Below are 12,628 nucleotides of genomic sequence, written 5' to 3'. Positions count from 1 at the left end.
TGACTTTTGTCCTTGCCAGGATTGAGAACGCGATTTGATTCGATCGAATCATGGCATGATCGTTTTATCCATTGTACGTAAGCGACGTACGATCGCGTATCACGTGAAAATCGTTCCGTTTCATCGATGATATTTACACGTTGCTTATTAATACCTTACCGATTAGAATTTTAAAAATAATAATTTAAATTTTAACCAACTTCCATACAGATAAATCTTCCATTACAGTAAGACTGTAACGTGAAATAAAATGTATTGGAACGATCTTCATCCTTTCAATCGCGCGATAAATGCTTCATTCCTTTAGCGAAAAGTTAAACTCTACCTTCTGGGCGTCGGTGTTTGGTTTTCAACGGGAAGAAATATTTCGAACGTAACGCGAAATCGACGTCGTGTGTTTCAGGAGAAACCTTCTCGTGATTGCGAAACCGCAAGGCAAGCGGATTGTTTCGGATGCTGCTGACAACGAGGCACACATCCCGGTACGGTCACGAGGAAAACCTCGAAATTTATTAACTTGTAAGGTACGTTCTTGCATGTGCAACGCAGCCACCCAGGACTCGATAAAACGTGCTTTCGTTACTTTCTCGTCGGTCCCCCTTTTTCCTTCCTCTTCATGCAGAGTTACACGCCGCTTGTGCTCGCTCGTTTATTCGTTGGTCGCGCGATAAAACTCGTCCGGGTTAAGGCGGTACGCCTCCCATCGATTCTCGAGAGGAGGCACCCTTTTCATTTAAACTGGCTGCCGCTCGTAAGAAATAACGTTGGAAAAAAACCCGCCCGCAGATACACTTCCCTTTTAACGATCGCACTTAACCGCGACTTTTCGCGCTGACGCTCGCTGTCTGCGAAATTTGCGATCGCGGCCGCGATGCTACGAGTATAAATACGAAACCTTTAACAGCGATGTTTGATCTCTTTCTTTCTTTCTCCGCTTTTCTTTTTTCATAAAACTTTGAAGTTTCTTTAAGCACCGATATAAATTTCCCGTTATTACGCGTACAGTTTTTTCGTTTTGCTTTCGTTATTTTCATCAATTAGAAAATTGGGCGGTCCTATGTTTTTACCTACTACTCTTGCGAATTCTCGTTTCTTTGGTCGAAAGAGATCCCACGCGTGTTAATCTACGCGAAATTTATTTTTGTCTATAGATCCGATCTGATCTAGAATTTTGCTGATGTTGTTTATAAGTCGCATGGCAAAACAATTCCAACATTTCCCGTGAAGTATGTCCAAACTTTTGGCCAACGTTCATAAATCATTCCTGTTATTCGCCAGTGACGTTACCATTTTCACCACGTCACGCGTACGCTGCCCCAAAAATGATCGTTTCGGAGCAGTTACGTAATTCCATTTAGATCGTAACCAGTCAACGATACATCATTGTGGTGTATAGCGCGCTCGAATACTTGACCGGTCAGTCCACGACAGAACCATCTAGCAATGACGTCTATTTTCCGCGATTCCGCGGACATGCGAGCTCCGACACTGTCTATGGTCAACTATAAAGGCCATCTGTTCGCTTTTAGAGTCCCCTTTATACCAGCGGTGACGTCATTACGCGCACAGATAAACAGAGACGAACACCCACTCAGCATCGCTATCGTTGCTCGTTGCTCACCTTTTCCACTTCGGTCACACGTTCCTCTTGGTTCAGGCACGTTCGCCAACTGTTTCTCTATCCAAGATCTCCATCATCGAATTTTGTTTTAACCGTAACCGGTCACCGTCGCTTCATGGCTGTGCTATTATACGACCGGCATTTAACGACTGTTCGTCTAATTTTCGCGAACCGCCTTTCCGAGGAATCTTTCGCGCAGCTGGAGGTGCTTTTTGGCACGGATAACGCGGCTGGATTTATTGTCATTCGTAAATCAATGGTTACGCCAGTTTCCTGCGGCTTTACGAAGCGTTCCCGCGCTCCGCCACGCGTTCACCGACACCGATTCTCTCGCGCTTCCATTAATTGTGTCACTTCTAATGACCTTTCTCTTTTAACTACACGACGTTTAACGTTGCTTTCTTAATTTATGTCGGATAATTGGATCGAATGATTAATTAACGCGATCTTCCAGTATTCTCTTTTTCTGTATTATCTACGCTTATGTTTCTTGCACAGTATCTTGTACAGAGGGTTATTACATTTTGAGAATTTTCCTTAAAAAATGACAACAGTTCTACATAGGCAAATATGCTTTCTACCTCAACCGTAACATTTTAATATGAAAATGTACATGAGCGATATATATCAAAATATTAGACTCTGCATTCTCGGGATTGCTGGGAGTGAAATAAAGCTTTTTAAAAATTCAAAGAAATTTAACTGAAATTCAGCGTAAAAGAAAAACAGCGCAGAGGATCGTGGAGACATGGAGCTCTAGCCGAAAGCTAGAAAATTAGCGAGCGTGACGCGAACGCCCCTCGGTGGCGTTCCAACGAGTTATCCCGTTTTCACATTGGCCCGTAGCCAGGCGTCCCGACGCTTGCCGAGAGGGTGGACCGAGTCCGGCCGAAGACGGCGTCCCGGCGTCGAGCGTCCGTCAGTGCGTGTGTGACATGGCTGCGAGGCGCTACGGCGACCTAGACGCCCTCCACATCGCGATGTGAACATACCCGCAGCGTCCTCGAACGATCGCTGAACGATCCTTCCACGTTCCTTCTCTGTTGACGATCTTCTCCATTCTGTCGCGTTGTCCTGTTTCGCGACGTTTTTCACGCGATAACACAACACGGCATATCGTGATCGGATCGTGACGACCTACGACCTCGTTCGAAGAAATACTCGAAGAACGCCCTACTGCGAACTTCGAGCGTGAAAGTTGGTCGCAACTTGGTCGACGAACCTGTAAGAAATTTCGAGAACGAACTAGGATACAGCGTCGCTAGGAGCTGGTATTATCGAACACGATCACGTGAACTCTGTTTACGTTTCGAGGACAGTGCGCCTCGGAGTTGTGGGTGGAAACGCAGGTTGCGCAGAGTGACGAGAAACCTCGAGTGGTGTGAGTGAGAAGCGGGTCGAGGAATTGCATAACTGGTGCGATAGTTGAGAACGGCTGAAATTTCTTCAGGGAAGTTAAAAGAGGGGCTTGGAGAGTTGGAAAGTGAACCTAAGTTAGAAGTGATGTGTAATTGGGGTTGGTGAGATCGTTGCGGTTTCATTGACATGTTGGGGACAGAAAGAACGGTACATCAGACGAAGTGGAGAGTCGAGTGGTTGGTTTTCATCATCGAACCTTAGAATCTTGCGTGGTTGTGTCTCGCGAAAACGAAGCCGAACATATCATTCCTGCAGCGAGACGATGTTGCATTCCCTGTAAAGAAATCGTCGAGGAGTGAGCTTTTCCTCGACGTTGTACATAAATGCTCACAGACCGTGGACCACAAAGTATACTCCTATTTAATGGACCTTCATAGGTTAAGAACTCTATAAACTACTATTATTAAATTGTTAGGCGATCGTTAAGCGAGAACGTTTGCTTCGTACGACAGAAAGTGTAAATTAGTGAATTTCAGAAGAAACATTTCTCTCTCTTTCTCTCTCTCTCTGAACCAATTTTCGTATTTATATTTTCATCTAAAAAAAGGCGATCCGCGTGGTATCAGTTTTGGAACGGTAGAACCCCGTGGGTCGCCCAATTTCCCTTTCAAATAACTGTGATTTTGATGACTATATAGACGAGGAGGGTGTGATATATCGACGAATCGGGTGACACATACGCGGTGAGATAAACATGTCATTGATGTATTCCGCGGTATTAGCGGTGTTTGAGGATGACCGACGTTATCCAGGATTTTCAATAATACCAGGCCGTGCGAATGATCGGACCGGCCAGTGCGTGTAATCCGCTGGGGGCGCTTGTCAAGATCGTTTCGGCTGTCGTGGCTTGACAACCGCCTGGACAAGTTATGTCGGGCCAGTGACGCGAGCAAAAGTTTGGAGAGAGGCCGATGCGTCTGTCGACGAAACGGTGGCTTCTACTCCGTTCGAGTGAACAAGAGGAAGACAACGACGAAGAAGCAGAGGAAGAAGAAAAGGAAGAAGACGAAGAAGAAGAAGAAGAAGAAGAGGAAGAAGAGGAAGAAGAAGACGAAGAAGAAGGGGGGCGTGCTTGAGAGAAGCGCGTGCAGCTCGTTCGACCTGCTCTCTCGTCGTTTGCACGCGTGCAGCTCCCTGTGGTGTGCACGTGCGTGGCTGCGTGCGTGTGTATAGTGCAGGAACCGACGATGGAATATCGGTGAGGTCACGAGGTCACCGCAGAATGCCTGAGCCGAGGGCGAAGCGCTGTAAACACTGTGACGGTACGGCACCACTTGGCCTCGACGGGTGTGCGGCTTTCTCCACTGCGCACGGGGAACACTTGCTCCGTTTCTAACTCGAACGTCCAACCCTTCTGACTAATCGCATATTAATAAAGTGTCTTTTTTTAATACCAATGTCAGCTCCTTTTAATCTTACGCTCTAACTTTTATTAATCCCTCACCCAGGTTTGTTCGTCAGCTGCTGTTTGAAGATGTTTGGCATTGCGCGTTGATGTTTGCCTCGTGTGTTGTAACGATGTTGTTATTGATATTTTAACGATGGATTGGTTTATAACGACGCAGTGACACTGTTTATGCATGAAGGTTTCTTCTGTTTGTTTTTTGTTTTTTTTTTCTTTTTAGGAGCTACGGCTTTAAAGAGACATTTGTTTGACACCGAGGAGATTTGGATATACCTTAGAAAGGTCGGGATATTAGGACCTTTAGGAACCGTAACACGGATGATACCTTCGTTCTTTTATTTACAAAGATATTCTCTTTCGTTAAAGAAACAACGTTTGTTTATAATGCAATCATATCGATTATTACAACCCACACAGATACTTACGTTATATTATAAACAGTCAGAATTTTGTATTTGTTATTATCGCCAATAACACGCACTCTATCGAATAAAACGTATCTCGGCAAAGCTGATGTTAGTGTTCGAAAAAGAGCATCACGAATGTATCGTTAAATTGCTTGTTTCTCGGATTCTATCCTAGGCTGTTGAGAAAAGCCAGATGGCGGGATCGTAAAGCGGACGGAAAGTCGTATTTCCGGCGAAAAATCTGTGTTAATTAGGGACGTAGAAGAGGCCATTTTATCTGTTCATTTATTCCGCGGCTGTGGCCGGACACTTGGACCAGGCTTGAGGCAGACCAAGGCGAACGCACATAGCGCATTCCGATCGGATGGCAACTACGTCCAACTACATTCCCCTCCGCTTCACCCTCGTCTTTTGCCTTTCCTCTTCTTTCGTCTCTCGCGCTCCGTACCGCCAGTATTTTTATCCTCGGTTATTCACCCTCTTATCTGCGAATAGAGGCGCCCCTTATCCACCTGGATTCATGCCTTCTTTCCGCATGTGTCATTTCTTATCCCTTCTGTTTTCCAATTTCGTATTTTGCCAGTAAAATCACCTCCTCGAACCTCCTCAACGATCACTTCGTTCCTTTTTAATTCCTTTCATATTTGATCAAAGACGATGACGCAAGAAGCGTAGATTCGTTGTTTATATTTTCAAAGCAGAATGTAGCAAAGTCGTGGTATTTTCTTGCAGGAAAATGGGAGTTTCGGCGGAAATATTTGCGGAATCGGGCTCGGAGTGTCAAGAGATGTTAGTGGCGGGGCGGTTTATTTGAATTTCTTTCCCGATCGATCGTCTATGCAAACAGCGAAGCGGCCGGGAATGGTAACGATCACTTCGGGTATTGGCCTACATTTTTTCCCGGCGATTTCGCTTCGCCGGTCGTTTCGCTGCCCCGTATCTCTTTTTGTTTTTCGAAACGTCAAAGCGCCGTTCGGCCAGATGGCCGCGATTAAAAAAAGGATCCCGCTCTCTCTCGCGCGCGTCTTACGTTTCCGCTAACCGGACTCGGCACCGTCTGCATCCAGAATTCTTAAACAAAATTTATAAATACGCGATGTCGGCTCTACGTTCTTTTCCGTGCGATGTGCGCTAGGTCTACATCTTGTAAACACATTTTCACGGACGCTTGCAAGCTCTCGTTTCGCGCTTTGCTACACCGATAGCGAAACGAAGGGATGTTATGAGATTCGAATTTTATGTTCCAAATGCCAAGGTCCTGGGTAGGAATTTATTGCACGAAGAACAGATAGATAGGCTTGGCGAGCGTTTCGTAAAAAATGATTTTTCATTCTCCCGCGATCCCGAGCATCCTCTAAGTTTCGATCGTCCAGTCATTTCAAACAGATTCTACCTTCTACTTTTTTCTTTCGTTATTCTTATGAGTTACGTACTCGGTGACAGTTGCGTTTTATCTTCTGTTCTTCGTAGGTCGATTATGTTTATTCCTTTACAAATTGCACCATTAACGAAAAGCATTCTTTTAAATCGACGATATCTCGGTGTAATTATACCAAAAATCATACGTCTACCACTATAATCATGCCAAGAGAGAGCCTATATCTGCGAGGTACGAGTGTTTAAGTTGGTCAAAGCGTTTTTATTTTTATACAGTCCTTCGCAAGACTAATTACACGTATATATATCTAGTGGCCGCGAAGTGGAGTCGATAATGGGGTCTAACTCGAAAAGACCCAGAATACACGGGACGGATTGTAAAGCGACAGCCAGACGGTGATGTATGGTACAGGGACGAGTCGATGATTACGAGGAATCCATGCCTTCATCTTTTGAGGGCCGCATCGTTAACGAACGTCCGCCCCTTTTAATTACTTTCTTCATTAATCAGCAAGGTGGCCCCGGTGTTATAGGTCGGTGACCTTCCAGGAGGAGCAAACGCCCTGTCACGAGTTAATCGACCATCCCAGGAAACCTTTTCGACGGAAAGAAATCTAGTCAACCTTTTCACTCTACTTTTATCGGCTAGTTCATTTTTATTTCGACTTCACGAATCTGGTCTTTTTCCACCTTTTTCTCTTTTTTTTTTTATGTATGGATTTTGACGATGATTAGTCTAGTCGGCTTATATATTTCTGAAAGACTTGCGAACGATTTTACAAAAGATTCGAGGATATTGAAAGTTACGATTCGCTCGATCGACATTTATTACCAATATTACCATCGATCGGAGCAGGGACGTTGAAACAACGGGCATTAAAAGCACGATACGCGAATTTCACGCCGATGCATCAACGTTTACCGTTGTTAGATCATTGCTTTGATTCGATTTAACGTGGCATTATATTACGAAAATTGAAAAACACAGTAAGCGGCAGTTACTTTCGTCCAGAGCCATTGAAAAATGTCATCGCCAGATGTTTTAAACCTTTCGATCGCGTCGAATGCCCGAGAATGATCATCTATTCCGAGTCTTCTTCTTTCTTTTTCTTTTCTTTTTCTTTACGAGATCGTGCTTGTTCTTCAAAGAGGAAAGTTTACCGAGGGACAGTGAAATATCGTATGTTCTGAGCCGTACACCGTCTTTATTTCCGCGCCTTTTTATTACCCGTTACGTAAGCCCGGAATTATTTCGATCTTTATTTTCTTCTTTCTCGGTTTCTCTCACTTCTCGTTGCTTTTGTGATATTTCTCAAGGCCACGGAATCGTTATAAAATCGCGTGGGCGAGCTGGACAAATGTTCGATCATGCGACACAGGAATGCGTTGAACGTCTATAAATTTCCATCTAAAAATGTCCAGCTTGTTCAGGCGCACATCGCGTCTTTCAAACTTTTTCTTTTACCCCTCACTCCTTGCTTCTTCACGCTAATTAAAACTTGCCACGAGGATACTTTGAGTCTAGCGATTAGAACGATCGAGACGATCTGATTCGTCGCGGTGATTTTTCAGTAGAACCAAAGGGAAAACCGGCCTGGCTGGTGTTTGATTTATAGGGACAACTTTCCAGCGCGAATGGCACTTACTTTGCGACAATTTAATAGACTCTTAGGTATCGAACATGGCCGAAACGTATATCTAGATCTGTGAAATTTGCTTTATTCATTGTAAAATGTTTTTCACGCGTCGGAATTAGCCATCATGCAAGAACATATGTGAAACCGAATTAAGCGTATTTTTGTTCCCGAAAGGGTCCAATTAAAGCGTTGTCAGCTTGTCGGATGGAGTGGCACTAAACGCGTGTCGTAGGTTCACGAATAACGTCCGTAAATTCAGAGTCCAACAGCTGTCGATGGAAAACTAAATCTAAATTTAATCCTGACTAGTCCGATGAGATTCATTCTGGACAATAGACTTCCAACCTTTCAACGTCTCCGAAATGCCAACGGTTAGAACAATCCATGGTTCGCGCACGCTTCTCCGAAGTTCCTTCAATAAAGTTATAATAAGAAAAGTTATAGCAAGGAAGAAAACGTAGATTCTGTATTTTAAGCTACTGATCGGGTTTATAACATTTCATCTTCTATTAAAAAAAAAAAAAAAAAAAAGAAAAAGAAAAGGAAAGAAGAAATGAAAGAAGAGAGAAAAGAAAAGAAAGACAATTTTCCCAAAAGTTGACGCTTAGTACCAATTCCAAAAGACACCTCCAAATTCTCTCAACTTTCGTTAATTTATCTTTCTCTCTATAATTGTCATATCGCAAATGGGTCGATCATTGCTTCCAAGTATTTTCAACCCCAAATCCACCTTTTATCGAGTTTCTCGACGAGGATCGTACCTGCTACATGACCTTCGCAGGACTGTCTGGAAGCGAATTTGGCAGGCTGATGGTCTAAGGACGCCTAGTTCGATTATTTATCGGGACGGTATGTACGATGCGTGGGCAGCGGTCGCTCGTGTTCTCGCTGCTTTTCATTCGCTGGCCACTTTCCAAACGGCGACACCCTCACACCTTTTGCTCGAACACACATTCGCGTTTGTGGACGCCGGTCTGTTCGTGTGGCGCATCACTGACACGCGTCTCGTACGCGCACCTCGTGTTACAGTTACGTCGTAGCGATTACGTACGAGCTCGCTCGCGCGCTACTCTACCTTTTCCACGTTTTCCCCTTCCCCTCTTTCTCTCTTTCTCTTTCTCGCTTGGCTTCATCCCTCTATGCTCGTTTGTCGTCATTCTTATTCTTTCACGAGTTATTATCATTGACGGTGTGAACACTATGTTCGACGAGTTAGAGACGATCTCTAAATTCATGAACGATGGCATCGAGAACATCATCCACGGATATTGATCGTCCTTCTGGAATTTGGGATATTTTCGAAATTCTGTAACTTTATTCTATAAGAAACTCAGTGAAATCGATGTTTGAACGAATGGTGTGACTTTGATTTCGAGAGATGTTGTAAGTATTATAAAATCTTTGCCATGTTCACCGAAGTTTTAAATAGAGGAAGAACGTAAGAAAGATGAAATGTTAGTTTTATTTCTTTATCGTTGAACGTTGAAGGAAACAATGCTGAGAATTAAACTAGACTCGGATATTTTAAACTAGAAACTCGTTACTTTTGTTTTACGACAGGTAAATCCTTGACGACAGACACCGGAATATTCTTGGATTCGAATATCATATTCCGGAAGTATAGTCGTCCAATAAGAAAATGCACAATGTATTAATAGATTTTCTTTAAAAATAGTTTCGCTATGCGCCAGACGCGCGAGCGCGGCTGAAACAAATTGTAAAGCTGCCGGCCTTTTCTAGTATTTATCTCGTCAGTCTCTCAATTACTCCACGGAAACGCGGAATCTTCTTTTTCTTCTTTCTCTTTTTCACGTTTTTCCTTCTTGCTCGCTTGTTTCCATAATAACGAAGAGACGATACGTCGGTGTTTCTTATCACAGAAGATCGGTCGAGGAAAGAAAAATCAGTCTGCACGACAGAAAAAGAAACTTTCTATTCCTGACCACATGATTAGGCTTATTTATAGCGATGTAGAAAGAGAACCTAGTACGAAGATACGACGATGAATGTTTCCGTTTCCAGAAATCACGGAGTTATTTGACAAGAGCGACGCTACTTTCCACTTTCATCCCTCTTTTACTCTGAGGAACGTATCTTGATATTCTATTATTTCTTCGAACTTCCTTCGTATTATTTTTCACGAACACCAAGTCAAGATCAAGGACAACCGTTACGTCAGACCTTCCTGCTAGCAACTTGTCTGAGAAATTAGACCTTCATTTAAAATTTATCTACTCTCGCAGAATTTCTTCCGGCTCATTCGAGAGAGACGCATCGCCGGAAAAATAACTAACGAAAAATAAAGTAAATGTGTATCGACGTCGCGTCGCGTTCGGTGGCGCAGAAGCGGATCAGCGATCGTTTTCAAACAATCCGCCCATAAATTGATCCGCCTCTTCGATCAAGCTATCGTGGCGGAAGACAGGGCTCGGAGCAGCGAGAGAGGCTCGAGGAAAAGAGAGTCGTTGACGATGGAGACAGGTGGTGCGGTAGTGCGAGGCGGACGCGACGATGGCCGCCTTTATCGAACGAGATCGAAGATAATCTCGCCATCTTTTCCCTTCCCGTTTCTCGCCTCCTTTCTTTCAATTCCTTTCTTTCCTCTTTGTGTAACCATCCCCCACCCTGTATGTCGCGGCCACAGGCGACCGATCTCCTGTTGCTCTTGGCAGCCATACGCGTGGTTTACGTGGTAACAGCTGTGCTCGCACGCACTTTACTCGCGCAAAACATCGCTAATGGACCGACAACCTCAACCGAGTTAGCTTCGCTTACGCGTAAATATAGTGAAGCGACCAGGTCTCTCTTTCTCCCGTTCTTTCATCGCACCTCCGCTCCCATCTCTTTCTTCTCCTTACCGCCCATTGGATCGCCGTTGTCACCGTCGATGAAATTTATTGCACCGGGAAAGTTTCTTCGTACACGTTCCGGCGCCTCGTCGTTGGCTATCTCGGTCTTCGTTAAATTTTCGAATCGCAAGTTGTACGATTGTCGTATCGATGGATGCGAAACAATCAAGTTGGTGTACAGATCTGGGTAGTAATCAGTTAAGAAACGCTCGATACGAGTGGGAGCACCGTTTATTTGATCGGAATTCTGCTCTACGCATTATTTGGGTCAGTAGATTTCTGCTGGGATTTACTGCTCTTTTGGTGTTTGGAGTTTCCGGGCAGAATGAATGGAACCATAATAAAAGGAAGCGTAGGCACGTCTTTTGATTAAACAGCTAGATTATTCGCAGCTGTAAGTCTTCGATCGAGAGGGTCGTACTAATACGTATCGATACGTATACATACGTATATATACGATAATACGTGAGCCAAACTTGAGTTACCTGAATACAAAACTCGCGTGACAAGAAATTTGTAACAAGACGATATATAGCATTTCCCAAAAAGTACCAATCAAACTGTATTATCTCACGAACAAACTGAAATCGGGAAAGACAACAACCCTTTGAACTCCCTTTGAACAAAGACCCATCTATCGTAAAGCATCCTACCTTGTACGATTATAGTCGTTACGATGATAAACGATATTAATTTCGTTTGATACAAATGACCTTGCACTTTCGATTGTCATCGTATCGTAAAGTTTGAGGTGATCGTGGATAATCATGCGAACCAAGCAGATTGGTTGGGTGTTCGCGCGCGCACGCCTGCATACGGGCGCGAGATGTGTGCCGAAGCTAAACATTCCGCGGAGCGTTCACCCTGGCATTGCTGTAAAAATAAACGGATTGCCAACGGTGTATATCCACCTCGTCCCCGAAGTCTCCGTTTCATTTACGATACCACTGAACCGAACCCAGCGTTGCTTCTCTTCCTGCAGCCACCTCCTTGGCCGGAGACCTTGCACCTGGTCCTTCCCACAGATAAAAGCGAATCGAGTTCCGGAGAATCGGTACGTTCTACCGAGTTTATCAACGTGACATTGAAATTCTTGTTTTTCTTCTTTCTCTCTCTCTCTCCTCTTTTTCTTCTTTCTTTTTTTCTTTCTTTCCTTCGTTTTGTATCATAGTCGAGGAAATCGTAAATCAAACGAAATAATCCACGAGACAGCGATAACTTGGAAATACGAGGATTCTTCGATTGTTGAAAAGTATTTGATCGAGAGATTTTGCTAAACAGTTTTCTTTTTCTTCGCGTTTTTATGGTTGCCTGACCTTGAAACGAGGTAAAATAGATGAACGTAGAAATGTGCTATAGAACGAGTCTTACTGTCAGTCGTAAAAGTGATTTAAAAGAGCTGCATAAAAGATTTCGAATAGCGAAAGATAGGTGTATATGTGACCTACTAGTTTAGCGCCAGACGATCGCGTCCGAGATTCTAAACTCTAAACTCGCTCGACCGAAGAATAAACATTACCGATTATAACTCCACCTAACTAGCGTTGATTCATTCCTCGGAAAGAAGAATTCCGCGAATAAAGAGGGAATTCGAAGCGGAGATTTCTTCGTGGCGAAATAAACGTGTTAATCGTTTTGACGAGTGATCCGAATCGTCTGACCTTCCTTCGTGTCTCGAGATCGGGCATCTTCCGTGAAAACGACAGCGCGGACGAAAGAATATGCAGGCCGAGACGTGCCAAGTGAGTCAGTGAGTTGGATAGTTCACGAAATTAGATCGCGCGGATTATACAGCGGCCGGCTGTTCGCGTTGCTGCATCGCTGTAACCGGCATTGATTCATCGGCCCATCGTGTGCGCGCAGATGTTGCCGCTGTACAATGAACTGTAGGCAGTTAGTGTGGCGCATAAATC

General features: G+C 44.1%; 1 protein-coding gene across 3 annotated transcripts in view; it reads left to right on the top strand.

Moving 5' to 3' along the window:
• Nucleotides 1–12,628, top strand: part of LOC126916769 (myocardin-related transcription factor B-like) — a 245,503-nt gene that overhangs the window by 27,109 nt on the left and 205,766 nt on the right. Inside the window, exon 1 of one of the 3 annotated variants that reach the window (XM_050723122.1) lies at nucleotides 2,368–4,302. The exons of the other annotated variants lie outside the window; for them this stretch is intronic. Within the exon in view, the coding sequence (XP_050579079.1) occupies nucleotides 4,263–4,302 (40 nt within the window). The 5' untranslated portion in view covers nucleotides 2,368–4,262. Of the gene's footprint in view, nucleotides 1–2,367; nucleotides 4,303–12,628 lie in introns of those variants that run through there. 3 annotated transcript variants of the gene reach the window in all.

The sequence above is a fragment of the Bombus affinis genome, chromosome 1 (assembly GCF_024516045.1).
Source record: "Bombus affinis isolate iyBomAffi1 chromosome 1, iyBomAffi1.2, whole genome shotgun sequence".
Lineage (NCBI taxonomy): Eukaryota > Metazoa > Arthropoda > Insecta > Hymenoptera > Apidae > Bombus > Bombus affinis.
Note: the sequence above shows the minus strand (reverse complement) of the source record. Positions and strands in the feature narration are given on the sequence as shown.